General features: G+C 41.7%; 1 protein-coding gene and 1 long non-coding RNA gene across 5 annotated transcripts in view; one reads left to right on the forward strand and one right to left on the reverse strand.

Moving 5' to 3' along the window:
• NCKIPSD (NCK interacting protein with SH3 domain) overlaps window positions 1–12641 on the reverse strand; it is a 30151-nt gene extending 17510 nt beyond the window's left edge. For 2 of the 4 annotated variants that reach the window (XM_074197879.1, XM_074197878.1), the window contains exons 1-2: window positions 12370–12641; window positions 5534–5646 (exon numbers count right to left, since the gene is read on the reverse strand). In XM_074197879.1, the coding sequence (XP_074053980.1) occupies window positions 5534–5646; window positions 12370–12540 (284 nt within the window). In that variant the 5' untranslated portion in view covers window positions 12541–12641. The other 2 variants (XM_074197880.1, XM_074197881.1) reach the window with 2 other exon arrangements.
• LOC141495950 (uncharacterized) overlaps window positions 9827–19401 on the forward strand; it is a 30897-nt gene continuing 21322 nt past the window's right edge. The window contains exons 1-2 of the long non-coding RNA XR_012470907.1: window positions 9827–9960; window positions 11528–11644. This is a non-coding gene — a long non-coding RNA (uncharacterized LOC141495950). The remainder of the gene's footprint in view (window positions 9961–11527; window positions 11645–19401) is intronic.

Raw genomic sequence — 19401 nt, forward strand, 5'->3', positions numbered from 1 at the left:
ATCCCTACACTATACCAAAGGAAGGAAATACTTCTGGAATAAAATGGAATAAAGTGCAAAATAGTAGATTCCTGGCTGGCTGAGAGGCCAGTCTTGTAGAAATTATAGAAAGGATCTAATGAGCTTAATTCACAGTGTCCAGGTACATAAATCCCAAATCAACCTAGGGGTTCTGTAGCAATCTTTGTGGAAACTTGGAGGGATGTTCCAGGCCTTGGCAAGAACCACATGCTAAGCTCCAGGCTAGGTGGGAAAAATCATAGCTTAACTAACAAACCTAGAGTCAAGACACTACCTAGTCTGAGAATGGATCATTTTCTCTTAATCTATGGTTCTTATTATTATTATTATTATTATTATTATTATTAATTAAAACAATAATAATAACACCATAATTTTTTTCTATAGTGTTTTAAGGATCACTGGGTATATTCCCCACAATTCTAAGGCCAGAAGTGCAAGGAATAATATCCCTTTGGCAGAGTGGACAGCAAAGCTGGCCAGTCTTAAAGTCAGAAGACCCAAGTTCAGGTCTTGCCTCTGACAAACAATGACTGCTGACTTTGGGCAAATCACTTATTATTGAGGGAGGCAACTCTAAGTATATAAGTGACAGAGAAGGCACCAAGCTGCACTGGCAGAGGGAGATTCCTCACCAGGAAAGACTCTATACCAATGAAATTCTAAGTCTAATCCCTATTCCAATTATAGATCAGGAAACAGGCCCAAAAAAAAATTTAAATGGTTTACTCTAAAGATTATAAATGCTAAAAAAAAAAGTGCCAGGAGAGCAGCTAGGTGATGCAGTAGACAGAACATCAGTCAGTCAAGAGGATCTGAGTTCAAATCCAACCTCAAACATTTAATACTTAGCTGTGTGATCTTGGATAAGTCAATTTAACCTCATTAACTTGCAAAAACAAAAACAAAAAAAGGAAGAGTCCAGATTCAAACCTTAACCTGCTCATGCTGAATTTATATATCACAAGATTGTATGATTTAGAGCTAAGAAAAACTTTAGAAAGAATCTCATTCAATTCTTTCATTTTACAGATGAGGATGTGAGACCCACGAAATGGATACCCAAGAGAAGTTCATGACTGGTCAAGGTCACTCAGATACTAAGTGGCCAAGCTGGGACATGAAGTCAGATCCTGTATCCATAGTTCAGGTTTGTCAGCAAAACCTAGGAATACATTCTGGTGAAGAGGATCCACGTGGAGACAAAGGTGAGAAGGGGCAGGAGAATCGGATGCCAGACATGAGAATCCAGCAGAATTATTCTTCCAGTCTACTGTCCCAGTATAGCAGCCAGAAAATAAAGTCTCTTATTGGAAGTGAGATGTCAGGGAAGGAAGAAGAAAAAGCCTTGGGTCTCCTGAATCCAATCAGATTCCAGAAAGCACACTCATTTTGGTGAAGCTTAGTATCCAGGGCTAGGTCCGGCCACTGTCTCTCCAACTGAAATGAAAAGCTAGGTGGGTGGGAACAGAGTTGCAGCTAGCTTTGAAACAGAAGGAGAGAAGAGAGTTGGAGGGGAAGTGTATGGGGGGGAAGACAGGATGGACAGAAGAGGAATGTGGTTCCTAAAGCAACCAGCAGTAAATCTCTTAGGATCCGACTTATTGCTCATTAATTGGGGAATGGCTAACCATATTATGGTACATGAATAATATGGAATATTTTTGTTCAATAAGAAACCATAAATGGTCGGACTCTAGAGAAGCATGGAATGACTTACAGGATCTGATGCTGAGCGAAGGGACCAGAACCAAGAGGACAATGTACACATTAACAACAACATTGTGAGATGATCAACCTTGATGGAAGCAGCTCTTCTCAGCAGTTCAGTGAGCCAGGACAACCGTTTTAGACTGGCTATGGACAATGTTCTCCCAATCCAGAGGAAGAAAAACAAAACAAAACAAAACAAAACAAAACAAAACAAAACAAAACAAACAACAAGCCTTCAGAATCTGATGGACACTTTATAAAAATCATCTTTTATGTTTCTTTTTCCCTTAATTCTAATTCCTCACACCAAAAATGAATAATCTGTAAACATGTTTATCAAAAATATGTATGTATAGTGCCAACCTGTTTGCTGCTGAGGGGAGGGGCATGGGAAGGGAGAGTTGGAAGGAAATTTTATAACTTAAAAATATGCATGTGCATATAGATGGAAAAAATAAAAAAATAAAATAAAATAAAAAAGGATCCAACTTAATTCAGGGATTACTGGGATGACAAAGAAACTCAGAAACTGTATTTCATTCAGCAAGAGAGTTGGGGAACAAGCAATTCAAAATAAATGTATGGAGGTTGTAGGAAAGAAGGAAAGGAACAGGAGGAGTAACTGGAGGAGTCAGCTCCAAAATGAGTGGAGAAATATCATGGGAGGATTTTTAAAACATAGAGTCCTTTATTTTATGTTTCCCAACAGGAATATGCTCATCAGCACTATTTTTTTTTTACTATTAACAGCAGTTCCTGTTTTTCTAACACTTTAGTTTTACAAACTACTTCCTGCATACCAACCTTCTGAAATACATATTTCAGATACATATGTAGGTACTGTCTCCCCATTTTGCTGAAAAATAAACTAAGACTCCAAGAAGGAAAGTGACTTGTTTAGGGTCATAGAACTCTTTTTTTTTTAGGTTTTTTGCAAGGCAAACAGGGTTAAGTGGCTTAATTATTAAGTGTCTGAGACTGGATTTGAACCCAGGTACTCCTGACTCCAAGGCTGGTGCTTTATCCATTGCGCCACCTAGCTGCCCCAAGTTATAGAACTCTTAAGCACTAAAGCTGGGACCCTGGTATTTTCTGATGGCAAGACTAGAATTCCTTCTAATATATCATGGGACTTGATCCCACCTCAGTTATGTCAGGTCTTCTAATAGTGTGTCCCTAAAACACAGCACCTTATTTCTCATACCTTCTGCATGATTGAGAGTCACAGAATCCTAGCATTTAGGATTGAAAGGAAGATAATTTAAATAATAATAATAATATTTTAAAAAACAGATAAGAAAACTGAGGTTAAGGCAAGTGAAGACATCTACTCCAGGTCACATAACTAAAAAAATGGCATAGCTGGGATAGGAACCCTTCCTATAACACAAATTCTCCATGAGTCAAACTGGCCTCCCAGCTGTTCCCCAAAGAACAATTCATCTTTCAGCTCTATCCCTTTGCATAAGCTGGCACCCAATCCCCAAATCTACTTCCTTCTCCTCCTCCCAGAATCTCATTTCCTTCAAGGGTCACATGGTGGTGCCTTCTTTCCCATAAATAAAGCCTTTCTAAGATTCCCTCCATTATCAACCTTCTCTTCTTCCTGATACAATTCTGTTTTTATTTACTTTGTATATACTTGTGACAGCTTGGTGTACATGTAACTTCCTCAAGGACAGGGTTTATTTTTACTATTGTATCTCTTTGCAAAGAGCCTTGAGTATCTAATAGGTAATAATAAATGCTTGTAGACTAAAATGAATGAATGAACCAAGGCTCTGACTCCAAATCCTGTGCCTCTCCCTGCTGCTGTGCCCCCACCCCTTCCAGGCCTTGCACCAGTCTCTGGGACTAGGTAACATGACAACTGTCACTAACCAGGTAGCTCAGGGTTGTGAACAGTTATGCTCCTCTTGTTCTACAGTGAGGATGCCTATGGACAGCCCATATGCACAAGCAGAGGTTTTGGTCAGGGTCTTTACAGGAGGGCAAAACTAATCCTATGACTACAGTTACAGCCCATATGCTTCTTGATCTATCTCATAAATTTCCACAAGACTTCCTGCTCCTAATTCTTCTGCTTTGCAACTATCAACACCACCCAAATTCAGGTCCTTGTTATTTCTTGCTTGAATCAATTAATCATCAGAATTTCTTAAGCATCTATACCACATGCCAGTAGACACTAAGGATATAGAGATCAAAGTAAAATAGTTCCTGGGGAAAGAGTGAGTGTGTGTGTGGGGAGATTGGGGTATATACAAAACAAGTGAAAGGTAGGCAGGTTCAAAAGGAATGACGCTAACAGTTGGAGGGAACCAGAAACCATCATTTATTACTATTTTTTTTAGGTTTTTTGCAAGGCAAATGGGGTTAAGTGGCTTGCTCAAGGTCACACAACTAGGTAATTATTAAGTGTCTGAGGTCAGATTTGAACTCAGGTACTCCTGACTCCAGGGTCAGTGCTCTATCCACTGCACCACCCAAAAGCCTCCAGATAACATCATTTAGAAGAAAAGATGATGCTTGAGTTTAGTCTTGAAAGAAACTAGACATTCAGGAATGGGGTTGGAGCACTGTCTACCTGCTGTTTTATAATACCTGTAATAGCTCCTTCATTTGACTCCTTGCCTGGAAGCTCTCTCAGCCTCAACCTATCCTTTGAAAACTCTTCCTGAAGCACAATATCCAAGGGTGCCACACCTTTGCTCAAATAACTGCCAGGCTTCCCCACTGTACATAATACAAGTGCATCAATACTTTCCTCCAAATCAGTTTCCAGTCTTTCTTCACATATCTCCCCTTCAAATTAATCTCCCATTTAACTGAAACTTAGATATTTTCTGAGCTCACCCTTCCTTCTTCTTCCTCCCCTCTTCACCGCCCCCACCTCTAAGCATTCCTAAAGGACAGAAATGTCTGCCACATTTATGTACACCTGCTGAAGTTCTTTGCTCTCTTAAGGATCCAGGGATCAAAGGACATCTCTTCCATGAAGCTATCCTTGTTTTCTCCCACTTAGTGATCTCTCCTTTCTCAAATTATTTTGTCTGAATTTATCTTGTATCCCACTTCCATGGTTATTTGTATATAGTGTATGTCATTTCCCCTCCCCCAAAGAGGGTAGACACTATGTTCTTTTTTTTTTTTAAATCAGCTTTCATCTCCAGGGCAGGGCCTGGTATTTAACAAATGTTTTCTGGACTGAAGTGAAATTTTGCAAAAAAGAATATAAATCCTGGCTCTGCTGGTAGTTTGCTGTATCTCCTCAAGAAAGTTATTTCCCTGCTCTGAAAGCTTCTACTTCCTCATTAGTAAAATAAGACTAATGATATGTGTTTTGCCTGCCTCACGGGGTCCTTGAAGACAGCATGTGCCTAATAAATGACCCATAACCCTGAAAATATTAAAGAAATAGATATATACTAGGTGTGGTGTAACCCCCACAGCTAGAGAGCATGAGGTTAGTGGACTGTCTGAGCTCAAGAGTTCTGGGCCATAGTGGACTAAACCAATCAGAAGATTCACCAGGCTACCTAAGGAGGGACAAACCAGCCCAAGTAGGAAAAATGGAGCAGATCAAAGCTCCTGTGCCAATCAAACCCTTTAGTGACTGATACTAGGAAAGAGAATAAACCAAGACCAATCCCCCCCAAAAAAAGAAAGAAAAGGAAGGAAGAAAAGAGGGAAAGGAAAAGAAAAGAGGAAGGAAGGAATCGGGAACAAAGAAAAAGAAAATAAGACACTTCCAGAATTCCTTCCCTCCCTCCTCAGTGCTGGTTGGGCCCCCACTCACTGCAGGACATCTCGCTGTTCCAGGTTGTACTTGCCCCCATTCTTCATGGCTGCATTGTGCACAGCTTCAATGGCCCGGTCAATGGACTGGAGTACAACATCTTGCTCTAAGCCCTGGGGGAAGGGAAAAGAGATGTGGTAAACCTAAGCCCAGGTCCAGGGAATCATATATGCTGTTAAATTTCCCCTTGAAAAAGGTAGCCTGAGCTGTGGACTCTTGGTCCTACTAGAATCTAATACCAGAAGTAATAGAAAGGGTCCAATGAAAGGAACAGAACTGGATTTGCGTCTTAGCTCAGTATATGATTTTAGGCAAAGCATTTTTTTGTGGGCTTCAATTTCATCATTTATAAAATGAATACATTGGAGAATGGCCAAGTCACTTGTAAGAGAATTACTGTGTCAGAAGAAAAAATGCACACAAAAAATTCAGATAATTTTTGAGATTTTTATAAAATGAAGAGTAGAGAGTAAGGAAAACCAGGACAATTATATATACCATAACAATGTGAATGAAAAGAATAAAAAAAAAAAACTCTATAATTTAATGACCAAGTGTTCCTGGTTGTTATTCAGTTTATTTCAGTCAAATTCTTTGTGTCCCCATTTAGGGTTTTCTTTTTTTTTGTTTTTGTTTTCTCTTTTAGGTTTTTGCAAGGCAAACGGGAGTTAAGTGGTCACACAGCTAGGTAATTATTAAGTGTCTGAGACTGGATTTGAACCCAGGTACTCCTGACTCCAGAGCTGGTGCTTTATCTACTAAGCCACCTAGCCACCCTGGGGGTTTTCTTGATAAAGAAAAGTGATTTGTCATTTCCTTCTTTAGTTCATAAGGAACCTAAGACAAACAGGGTGAAGCGACTTTCCCAAAGTCATACAGCTAATGTATCTGAGGCTGAATTTGAAATCAAGTTTTCCTGACTCCAGGTCTGATATTCTAACCACTGTACCACCTAACTACCCTTCTGCTTCTGGAAAGATATGCACTGCCCTTACCCCCACCCCCTTCTATGTGGACATAAGGGACTATGACTTTGGAATATTACATCTACTCTTGGGTACAGCTGATAATCAGAGGATTGGTATTTATAAAGGTCTTTTCTTCCTTTTTCTTTTTACATCTTTATTCAATAGTTGGCTCATTAGGTGGGGAGGGGATAGGAATAGATTTTAAAATATGTAGTAAAGACAAAAATATCAATAAAATAAATTGAAAAACAAAGGTGATAGAAGAGATTATCTAGTCTAGGCTCTTAGGTTTTTTTTTTATTTCAAGTTTCAGAATATAGGGTATTCTACATTCTAAATCCTTCCCAACTCTGGTATTTGATGTTTTGTGGAAGATGCCTCATAGATAGGATATTTGATATTGCAAGGTCTCTTCCATATAATCTCTGCTGTATAATGAAGAGAAGGGTAGCTCTGCCTCAGAAGAAATAAGTATGGTCATGCCCTTGAATGATCATGGGTTCAAGTCCCAGCTTTATCACTGGTTCATTATGTATCCTCAGACCCTCTTCCTCTTTCGATCTCAGGTTTTTTTCCATGTGAAATGAAGATATCAGTCTGGATGATCTCTAAGATCCCTTCTAGCTTCTACATTTTATGTGCTGTGTAACGTCTAGCTGATTCTACAGAAGGTTCAATATTGACTTCTCCCCATGTCCCTTTCTCTTCACCCTTCCAGTGAGTCCAAGAAGGCCCTCAATTTTACAAACTGCCTGGAAACAGTCAGATATTCCTGAAGGAGTTATAAAAGGTTTGAAAGGAATTTTCAATGACCATCAATTCCAGCCCATACAAGAAAGAGCCCCACACTACAATGCACTCAATAAAAGGTTATCTTGTTATTGTTTCTCCTTCACTCTCAAAGAGCACCATAGACATCAGGAAGGAGATGACTTAATTTGCAAGTGAATTGGATCTAAGTGAGGCAGGGCCAGTGCAAAGTCACCAGCCTCACTCTCTCCACTGGAGCCACATAGGTCCAATGGCCAGATATAGATCAGGACAATTGGAGATGGCTCACAAGGGGTGGTCATCTGCTTGATGACTTCCAAGATGGATGAAGCAGCATGAAGTGGTCCTGCTACTTCTAGAATTAGCCTGTTATTTGGAGGTAGCCTTTAAATGGTACTTAGATGAGGAGATAATGTCCTTGACATTCAAGGTCATAGACCAAAACTAGTTAGGGACCCAAGGATGTAGTGTGACATAATGCATAAAGAAGCCTGATCTGGGAGTTGGGAATCCTGGTTGTTAGTGGCAGGTCTGTTGTCAATTCATTGTGTGAGCTTGGGCAAGTTCCTTCCTCTTTGTGGGCTTCAGTTTCCCCCTCCAAAAAAAGGAGGGTAATGTATTAAATTCCTTCAATTTAAATTCCTTCAATTTAAATCTAAGTGCTGTTGATGGAATTCACCTGTTGTGGCCCTTGATGAGAAATGAACTTCGATGCTTTCGATCTGAAGTGGTTGGAGAAATGAATGGGAGTCACTGAAGAGGACTTAGGAAAGTAGGTAGTCCCTGGTGACCAGAGCTGAGGTTCAGGACCTGTCAAGTTACCTCTAAGAGTTCAAGGCCTTCTTTCTGACTAGACTCTGAGTGGGGGGGGGAGTTCAAGGTGATATGAGAGGCAAGTTTTGAAAGGAAAGAAGATAAAGAATGGTGAGATGGGCTCACCAATAATAGAGCATATCATGGTATAAGAAATGACAAATATACCTAGCTGTGTGGCCATGGGCAAGCCACTTAACCCCATTTGCCTTGCAAAAAGCTAAAAATAAAAAACAAAACAAAAAAAGAAATGACAAATATGAAGAATTCATAAAAACTAGGAAGATTTACATGAATTGATTGAAAGGAACTAAACAGACCTGGGAGAACAATTTATTGTATAATAATAATCATGTAAAGAAAAACAATACTGACAGATTGAAGAACTCAGATCTATGCATGTCCAATCATGACTTCAGAGCACTCATGGTGAAGCATGGCTCCCCACTTTCAGTAGAGTGGTGAAGAATGATAGACATTCATTCATTCATGTTCAATTTCATTATAATTGTTACAAGAGAGGCTCCAAACAAGTGTCGGTTATAATATTGTTGTTTTATTAAGCATCAATAAAACATTTTAAAAACAGATTGCAAGCATTATTCTTATTTTTTTATAGGTGAGGACACCTATAAAGCAAAGAATAGTTAAATGACTTGCTTAAAGTCACACACCTACTAAGAACTTGAACTTGGGCCTTCTAGATGACTTGAAGGAAATGGAGATGTTTAGCCTGGAAAGAGAAGACTTAGGGACAACAGGATATCTACTATCAAGTATCAGAAGAGATTACATAGTGAAAAGGAATTAGATTTCTTCTACCAGACCCCAGAGAATAGAACTACTAGCAATTGGTAGAAAGGTCTCCAAATAGAGGTCCACTATAAGGAAAAAATTTCTAATAGGGATTTCTAAAAGTGGGATGGGTGATCTCAGGAAATAGTGATCACTTCATCACTGGAGGCCTTCAAGTGGAAGTTGGATGACTGCTTGTCAGGGAGATTATCAGGATCTTCTTCTTGTAGGTGATTTGTGAGGTCCCTCCCAGCTCTTGATTCTAAGTCCAATCATCTTTCCATTATGGGCTGATAAATGCATATCAAGCAAACTGACTGAGACAAGGGTAAAGGATGATCCTTTTAGAGTCCTGGGAAGAGCCATAGTCACAGGAAAATGGAAGTGACTCTAAGGTCAAGAAAAGATGGTCTGAAACCCAGGGGAGAAGTCTTTATAGCCAAATATAAATGGACCTTCATCATCCAGGAAGGGCCAGAGTGACTGTAGAATCAGTATGGGTCAGAGAGGGATGAAGGCAAGTACCCCTCCCTTATTCACAGCACCATAATCACTTTCTAAGAGGCCTTCACCCAGACAAAGTTAAAGCAAGGCTGGAATGAGGTTGGGACCCAGGGGCTGGCAGGAAATAGGACAAAGGCCTCTCCTGGGTCTAGCAGCCTATCATCTTTGGACTTTAGTTTATGTTTCATTATCTTGGAACTTCTTCATGGGATCACAGGATTTCAAGGGGAACAGACCTTAGAGACCATCTAGCCCAAAGTTCATCTCTACCATTCTACAGAGGAAAAAACTGAGGCCCAGAGAGGGGAAGTAATTTAGTAAAGTCACTCTATTAGTAAGTAATATTAAGTAACAGAGCTTGATTCCTTTTAACTCCCATGCTGAGGGTTCTTTCTATTACATCTATTACATTCTAAGAAGCTGCCTTCTAAAGGTTATGACAGTCTTGCCCTGGTCATACTGAGGGGAGAAGAACAGATCTGGTCAGATAGATCCTGAGGAAAGTTGGGACAGTGGAATTAGTGGCTGATCCAGCTTAAAACAGTAAGAAGCCCTGGAAGACTCCAAGGAGCTAAGGTTGGTAGAGGAGGGGCAAAACTAGGATGGGGAGAGCCAGGGACAGAGGAGAGTGCTGAGTCTTGCCCATCTCTCAGAACAAGACCAGAGCAGGCTCACAGCACAGAGTCCGGAAAGGTTAACATCACTAGGCACATTCTTATGGCTAGGATTGTTGAGAAGAAAATGCTTTGTTAATGTTAAATCACATTTTTAGAGCATTTATCATCATCATGATTATTAAAATGTTACAGAGCAGAGCCTTGAATGCGACAGCACACGTCAGGTCTGCAGGAGTGCAGAAGGCTAGAACCAATGTCAGAAAAAAACATGCAGAAATCCTCTTTCTTGCCACACCCAGAGCAATGACCAGGTTGAAGTCCTCCTAAAAGGCTCCCTAGGACCCCCCAGGAGATACTGCCAATAGGAAGACAGATGAGCCCTGGAAAAAAAAGACCTCCTCCATGATGCCACTTTCTATCACCCCTTTGAGGTTCTTATATCCCACTCTTAGTCCTCCATTACAGTTTCTAATAACTCTATCCCCATTACTAATCAAACCTGGTTTCTTACACACACACACACACACACACTCAAATTAAATGATGTCAATAAAAAGTGGTTTTTGTTCTTCCTCTATCCACTCCCCTCCTTCCAAGGCAAGCCTCAAAATTTTACCTACAATTAAAGGCTGTCAATACCCAAAGAGGCAGAGACACAGAGAATAAGAGATGGAGAGGAAGGGAAAGAAAGTCACCAGGTGTATTGGACCTCTGCCCTGACCTCCCCCAGGGAGCCACATAAGTAGGAAGCACAAGCACCAGGGTCTTGTAATTTGGACCTTCTTGGCCAACTTCACTCCTTTTCCCAGCTATTTTGACCTCATCACCACTGATCTGGGTGTCTGCTTGTTTTCTGAGCTCTCTGAGAATATCCTGACCTTCCCCACCCACCCCAGCTTTCCCCAGATGGCGCCAAATGGACTCATGGACCAAGACCCACACAGACAAACAGAAGAACTCCAAATCCCTAACCAGGGAGGGGCTGCTGTGTGACATTCCTTTGCCAGAGCTGCTTTGGGACTCTGTCGCATTTAAGCAAAGCCACACTCAGAAATATGAAATGAACTAAGAGGATCTCACAAATACGACATGTCAATCATGAGAGGGACTTTGCATGTAGCCACTGACAGTTATGGGGAGCTGTTACAACTGGAAGGACCTTAGAGATCATCTAGTCTTTCATTTCACAAAATGAAGAAACTGAGGCCTAGAGATAAGATATGATATACCCAAAAGTATACTACAGGAGGCCAGAGTGAAAAGTTCCTCCTCCCTTCACAACCCATGGAGCTACATGAAGGGGGTGACCCTAATAACTGTTAATGAGAAGCCCCAAATGAAGAATAGGTCAGACAGAATGCCAAGACTGTTCTCAATCAGAGGTAACTTACTGATTACTTCTGTCGCTGTCACTATAAAGCCAAACATCAACATTCTTCTAGGAAGCCTTCCCTGATTACACACACACACACACACACACACACACACAAACAGCCCCATTCATTTACTTCTTCCCACCCACACAGGTTCAAGCTTAATCTTAAAGGTTCAAGGCCCAGGCTTTCCCAAAGCCAGAATCATCTTCCTCCTCAAACCAGGGCTTGTGTCTCCCACCCAGACTTGAGCCTTCCCAATGGAGAAAGGTTTGTTCCTCAGACTGGAGGCTGGAGTTACAGCCAGCCACAGCTGCTATTTCTCTAAATGTAAAGGGTTATTTCTGTCTTGGGGGCTGATTTGGGAATAAGATGATGTCTGCTACAGACAAGGGGCATTCCCGGGTCTATTCACAAGCCGCCTCAAATACCAGCACCCTTTTCCTGACCCTACCTCGGATTCGGGGAACTGAAGCCTTACAAGACTGGGGGTGTGGAAGGGGGTGGGGGGGCTGCCATCATCACTTTCCTAAGGGATTGGGGGAGGGGAACGAGGGAGCAGGGCTAGGGTGAGAGTGTGAAGCCCCGCTAGGCTAGTCTCCCCCTCCCCACAATTCGGTGAAGCCAGCCACTGCCAGTGCAGAGAGAGCGGAGGTACCTAGGAGAGAGGCAGGAGATCGGATGCCCCGGGCCCTCCCCCCCGGCCCGACAAGGGAGAGCGGGCTGGGGCAGCCGGGCGGCTGCAGGGGTGGTGGCAGGGGGGGTCGCAGGGGGCAGGGGGGGGTCGCAGGGGGCAGGGGGGGGGGGTCGCAGGGGGCAGGGGGGGTCGCAGGGGGCAGGGGGTGGTCGCAGGGGGCGGGGGGGGTCGCAGGGGGCGGGGCTCTGAGGAGGAGGAGGAGGAGGACGCGCGGCTCCGGAGAGCGCCCAGGGGGGTGAGGCGGGGGCCGGGCCGAGCCTGGCCGGGAAGCGGGGCCGGGCCCCGGGGCAGTTCTGACCTGCAGGCGCCGCAGGTAGGCCGGGGGCACGTAGCCCGTCTCCCCGCTGCGGGCCCGGGTCGCCAGCCACCAGTGCGGGCTGCTGTGCTCCAGGATCAGGAAGGTCTCCCCCTCGCCGAAGGGCAGCGAGTTGGGCTCCGTCGAGCGGAAGGGGTACACCGAGCGGTACATGAGGCCTGGCCGCCGCCGCCGCCGCGGGCCGCAGGGTCCGGGAGCCGGGAGCCGGGTGCCAGGGACGCCGGGGTCCGGGGGCTGCCGCGCGCCTGCTCCGCCCCGTGACGCAGCCGCGTGCGCGCCCCCGCCGCGGAGCCCCGCCCCCCGGCGCGGGCCTGAGGCCGGCCGCCGCGCGCGCTCCCGGCCAGAGCTGAAACGTCACTCTCCCTCATAGCCCCGCCCCCATGGTTCCGGAGAGCGGCCCCGGGGTCTCCTCATCCGGGTCTCCCCATCCGGGTAACGCAGCGTGAGCCCCTCCGAGGCCTCCTCGACACATCCCGCGATGGAACACCGCGGGAGCCTGTGACTGACTCCTAGGCCGCCGCCTCTCGGGGGCTGGCGGCTGTGCCACCCTGGCCAAGTCACCTCACCCTGCTCGCCTCCGGGGGCTGGCGGCTGTGCCACCCTGGCCAAGTCACCTCACCCTGCCCGCCTCGGCTTCCTCACATGGAACATGAGCCGAAGGAGGCAATGGCAAACCATCCAGCATCACCGCGGAGAACACCCCAAGCGGGGTCACGGAGAGTCCGGCCAGGACTGGACAAGCACACACAGCCATCCAAGTATCAAAATTGACAGAATCTGAACCCAACTTTCCGCCTCCCGCTAGGCAAAGAGCAACATAATAATCGTTTACTTATGTAACACTTTTTTAAAACTGATATTTTGTTTTATTTTTTCAATTCTGCATTCTTCTATTTGCAAATTTTATGTTTCACTTTTTTATACCACCTTCCCTTCCTCCCCCCCACCCTGTTAGCTAACAGTGGGTCAAAGTGTGTTTAACATATTTACATATTGGTCATTTTGGGTAAGAAGAATTAGGACTAATGGGAAAGAAAGAAAACCATAAGATAAAAAGGAAAAAAATTTGAGAAGTTTTTAAACTGAATATAGTATATGCATTCAGATTCCATGGGTCTCTTTTTCCTCTGGATGTGATTGGCATTGTCCATAGGGGTTACCCAGGCTTGTCCCTGATCTCTGAGAGGACCATCATAGTTGATCATCACACAATGTTTCTTGTTGTTATTATTATTATTATTATTATTATTTTATGTTTTTGCAAGGCAATGGGGTTAAGTGGCTTGCCCAAGGCCACACACAATGTTTGTTAATGTTCTCTTGGTTCTGCTCCCTTCACTCAGCATTAGTTCTTATAATTCTTTCCTTGCTTCTCTAAAGTCCAACCATCCTGGTTTTTTTTAAAAATAATTTGTTATTAAAGATTTTATTTATTTTGAGTTTTACAATTTTCCCCCAATCTTACACCCTCCCCCCACCCCCCACAGAAGGCAATCTGCCAGTCTTTACATTGTTCCCATGGCATATTGATCCAAATTGAATGTGATGAGAGAGAGATCATATCCTTAAGAAACATAAAGTATAAGAGATAGCAAGATCAGACAACAAGATATCAGTTTTTTTTTTTTTCTAAATGAAAGTTAATAGTCCTTGGTCTTTGTTTAAACTCCTTTCTTTGGATACAAATGGTATTCTCCATTGTAGATAGCCCCAAATTGTCCCTGATTGTTGCACTGAGGGAATGATTGAGTCCATCAAAGGTTGATCATTGCCCCCATCACTCCTGGTTTCTTATAGGACAATAGTGAGGCAGAGGAAATAATGAGAATTGTGAACTAGCAGAAACAAAATCTATTTTTTTAGTTTTTTTTGCAAGGCAAATGGAGTTAAGTAGTTTGTACAAGGCCACACAGGTAGATAATTATTAAGTGTCTGAGACCAGATTTGAACCTAGGTACTCCTGACTCCAGGGCCAGTGCTTATCCACTGCACCACCTAGCTGCCCCAAAAGATCTTTTAGATGTGTGCAGGTCCCTACTCTTGAGATTCTGCCTTCCCTTGGATGCTGTTGATTGTATCCTGTCTCCCCTTGACCCTGTTGTATCTTATCCTCCATTTCCACCTTGATTTATCTTTGACCTGGACACTGGTGGACAGGAAATAATGTGTTAGAATTAGACCTCAAGTACCCTGAGACAGGAAGGACAAGCACATAGATTGCCTTTGGAAGTTACCTGACTCCGAGGTGAAAGGCCACACCCCAAGCACCACCTCTGTCCAGCCTACAATGGAAGTGTATTTAACAGAAAAAGCTGACCCTTCCAGCTCTCTCTTGCTTCTTCTGGCCTCCCATCCAGAAGAATGTGCCTTCCTCTGGCTCTTCATTAAGCCACATGGAGCTCCATGGGCTTCACCATGTGGCCTGGTTAACCCAAGCCTCATAGCTGCCTGCTTGTCTCTCTCTCTTTCCAAACTTCATTTGAGCCTGCCAACAGACCTGCCAAATCCACGAACTTTTCCTTAACCTCTTCTTAACTTTACCTACCATTTCCTTATGTGTTGTAACTTCTTTTAATAAATTTTTGTTTTATTTCCACCTTTGCTTTCCCGAGTCTGAATAATGATTCCTCATAGGCAAAACCAAACTCAAGTAGCCATAACATTCATATCCCATAACTTGTTCAGTCATTCCCTAATTGATAAGTGTCCCCTCTATGTCCAATTCTTTGCCACTACAAAAAGAGCTGCTATAAATACTTTTGAAATGTGGGACTTTCCCCAATTTTTATGATTTCTTTTGGATATCAACCTAGTATTGGTACTGCTGGGTCAAAGGATATGATTAGTTTTGGTGTTCTTTGGGCATAGTTCCAGAATGTTATATAACACTTTTAAGGTTTGCAAAGTATTTTACAAATATTAGTTCATTAAATCCTTACCACAGACTGTAAATTTATCACCCCCATTTTGCAGACAGAATCTGAATTTGAGAGATTAAGGAATTTGCCCAAGGCTACACAGCTGGTGAGAAAGCTAGATTGCTCCAGAAGAGTTTCCAAGGGTCTTCAGACACTATATGTGTAACCCTAGGCAAGTCACTTAACCTCTGTTTGTTTTAATTCAAGCCACTCCAGTAATTTTGCCACATATTGACATGCTATGATTGAACAAAAACACAACACAAGCTAATAAGAGACAGGATTCTAATTTAGGTCTTTTTGACTCTTAAGAACAAGGTAAAATCCAATTTATACCCACAAGGCTTCACAGGGACATGGCACCAAAACTGAATTTTTAAAAATTTATTTGGGGCAATGGGATTAAATGATTTGCCTGAGGTCACAGAGCTAGGTAATTATTAAGTATCTGAGGATGGATTTGAGCTCAGGTCCTCCTGACTCCAGGGCTGGTGCTCTCCACTGCACCACCTGGCTGCCCCCAAAACTGAATCTTGAAAAGATTTTAAGAGCAGATTCAAAAAGTACACTGGTATTTTTATTTTGTTTTTATTTTCCCATTTATTTACTTATTTTTCCAATTATATGTATAATTTTTAACATTCATCTTTGTAAAATTTCCTTCCTCCCACCTTTTCTTACCCCTTTTGTTAGGTAGCAAGTAATCTGGTATGGGTTATATGTACACAATCAACTCATTGGTATTATTATTATTATTATTATTTTATTATTATTTTAGTTTTTGCAAGGCAATGGGGTTAAGTGGCTTGCCCAAGGCCACACAGCTAGGTAATTATTAAGTGTCTGAGGCTAAATTTGAACTCAGGTCCTCCTGGCTGGTGCTCTAGTCACTCTGCCACCTAGCCACCCCACATTGGTATTCTTAAACATAGGTTTGACTGTGTCATCCTTACTTGACAAGCTTCAGTGACTCATTATTGCTTCTAGGAAAGGATACACTTTAAGCCCTTCACCTACTATCTTTCCAGAAAGAACCTATTGAATATACTCTGAATACATTTCCTGTGCCCTTGCTATCTCCCATGCCTAGAACATTTTCCTTCCTCACTTTTGCTTCTTGGAATCCCTAGCTTTCTCCAATCCTCAAATGTTACCTCCTACATAAGGACTTTTTTAAACTCATCTCTCAACATGTTACATTCTGCCACCAGAATATAAGCTTCTTGAAGGAAGAGACTTTTTTAAAAAATCCTTGTTATTTATACAATGTTTTTCATATAGTGTATCCTTAATAAATGCTTGTTCAATTGAGGAGAGGAGGAAACAGTGGTTTCCAAGCATGGCAGATATATGGAGTCAAGACAAGAAGAAATGGATTGTGAGAATTTGAAGTAGTGTAGTTGAACAGGTAAATAATATGGAAATAATGTTGGAGTAGATAATGGAAGGCCTTGAAAGCCAATCTAAGGAATTCATAGTTTATTCCTAGTGGCAATGGGGATTCCAAAGCAAGTGTCATATTCAGACACATATACTGGGAAGATTATTTTAGAAGTTCTATAGTGGATAGAGCATTACCCCTGGACCTGAGTTCAAATCCAGCCTCAGCTATGAGACCTTGGTCAAGTCACTTAACCCTGATTGCCTTGAATCCAGGACCTTTTCCAATTCTCCTGATTCATATCTAGCCACTGGACCCAGATGGCTCTGAAGGAGAACATGAGGCTGGTGACTTATCACAGTCCCTCCCCCCAGCTCAAATCCAACTCATATGCTTGTCATGGCATCACCTCCCTGATGTCAAGGTCTTCTTTGAGAATGAAGGACAAACATCATCATCATCAAATGATGAACTGAAGCAGAAAGAGGTTATTACAATAATGCAGGTAAGGAATTGAGTGGAATATTCCCCAATAAAAACTTAAGTTAATATTCTTAGTGAAGTCCTCTCAGGGTTAAGAAATATTAAGAAAACCAAACCATTATTCTTAGAAGAAAGACCTTGCATTCCAAATGAGATCTGTAATACCACCTGTTTTCTCAATGAGGAACTAACTGGGAGGATAGTGGACTGTTCCTAGACCTTACATTCGAAGACTAGTTACATTACTTTAATAAGATAGTTATAATCCTGAAGGCTATTCTCACCATCTGCATGACAAGTTAATATTTTATGAAAGCTTTTCATTATTTTCTTTGTTGCTGGGATAAACTTTTGTGCATATATATATAGATATATTTATATATTTGTGTGTGTATGTGTGTGTCTATCTATCTATCTATCTATATATATATATATATATATATATATATATATGTATATATAAAAGTTGTGGTTGTTTGCTTTGAAGTAAAAGTACTGAGCAACATGGGGAAAGACAATAATTATAATAATTTGTGGGGTGTTTTGGTGACAATCTCTGACTAATTGTTATGTGACAATTCTGAGAATAATCTCCTAGCCAAAGGAAGTGTTTATTTATTGTAATACAGCATGCTAGCCAAGAGGCCTCTAACATAACATCTTTATCCAGAAATAAACCAGATATAATTTCAAACAAAGGGATGTGGGTCCAGAGATTAGAAGTTAGTGCCACCAGGACAGCCCATGCAATTAAACTATGGAACACAACCATGAAAAGTATTTTTGTATGTCAAGGAATACTTCAGATGCTGAGGGAACTTGACTGCTTTTTGAATGTTTAGAAAGTAATCCTATTTAATGTATTCTGATGACAGGGATACTCAGAGTAGGTATATGTGATATATGTGTAGGAAAGGGGGCTGATTGATTGTGAACCCCCCCTCATCCAGTAGTCCTTGTGAAGTGGATTCACTTGGAGATCTAATTAGATGGAATAATGTTTTTTAAATCATGGGACATTTAATTGACTTTTTTGAGTGATATCAGGTATGACCAGCAAAGAGAGTGCCATTTTATTGGGATAAAAAGCTGAAGGAGCAGCTTTTCAGTGCAACCTGAGGTTGAACCCTTTTGACTTGACTTTCCCAAATGTGACATTTGAATAATGTCTCACCTGATAAATCTAAAATTTAACTTAAGGCATTTGACTATCCACATGACCTCTGCCTGGAAACTGACACTCAAAATTATATCTGTAAAGGAATTTTCCTTTGATGTCCTGGATCTTTATAGTAAATTGCTAAAAGTCAATCTAATATAGAAAATTTAGGTCAATTGGAGTTTAATAGCTAGATGGGCCAGCATGTGGTTTTAACCTCTGCTGTTAGCTAAATGTTTTGAGAAGAATTAAGATTCCTTCATTTTATTTAATGCTAGGAAAAAGGATATTTAGGTAAAAAAGAATAAAAAGGTTTATATAATCTCAAGATACTCTTCTGTGCAGTGGCAGTAGCAAGTTCTATTTTAGGAAAGGAATATAAATCAGTTGAGTATATCAGGAGAAGAATCACCTATAGTTTAGTTAGAAACATTGTGGGAAAGAAGGAAATTATTATAGTTAAGGATGCTTGAGTTATTATTATTTTTTAAATTTCTATTTAAGGCATTGGGTTTTAAGTGACTTTCCCAAGGTCACACAGCTAGATAGTTATTACGTGTCTGAGGCCAGATTTGAACTCAGGCCCTCCTGACTCCAGGGCTGGTGCCCTATCCACTATTGCCACCTAGCTGCCCCAGAGTTATTATTTTTGATAAAGAACAAGAGGTTAAGACTGTTTGTATATAACTTGCTAGACACTAAGAGGATCATCTAATGTAAATGTTATAAACTCAAGTTAATGACAATTTTTAACACATTCATTTATGAAGTGAACAATAATGGAAGTTGTATTTTTGTTAAAGTATGTATATCAATGTGACAGTAAGTCAAAATGTGAATTGTAATAGCACTAGAATTTTATGGTCTAATAATGAAAATAGGAGTCTGTTTGATAAGATTTTAAGAAGTTCCTTTACCAGAAGACATCTCAACAAGTCATCTGACTTGGAAATTGGAATGGACTCAGGAGATACAGAAAAATATTGAATATCTCCAGGGGGGAAAGAGAGAGACCAGACGAGTTCATCTTCCTCCATTGTGACTATGTGTGTGTGTGTATAGGTTGTTTGGTC

The sequence above is a fragment of the Macrotis lagotis genome, chromosome 8, assembly GCF_037893015.1.
Source record: "Macrotis lagotis isolate mMagLag1 chromosome 8, bilby.v1.9.chrom.fasta, whole genome shotgun sequence".
NCBI classification, from domain to species: domain Eukaryota; kingdom Metazoa; phylum Chordata; class Mammalia; order Peramelemorphia; family Peramelidae; genus Macrotis; species Macrotis lagotis.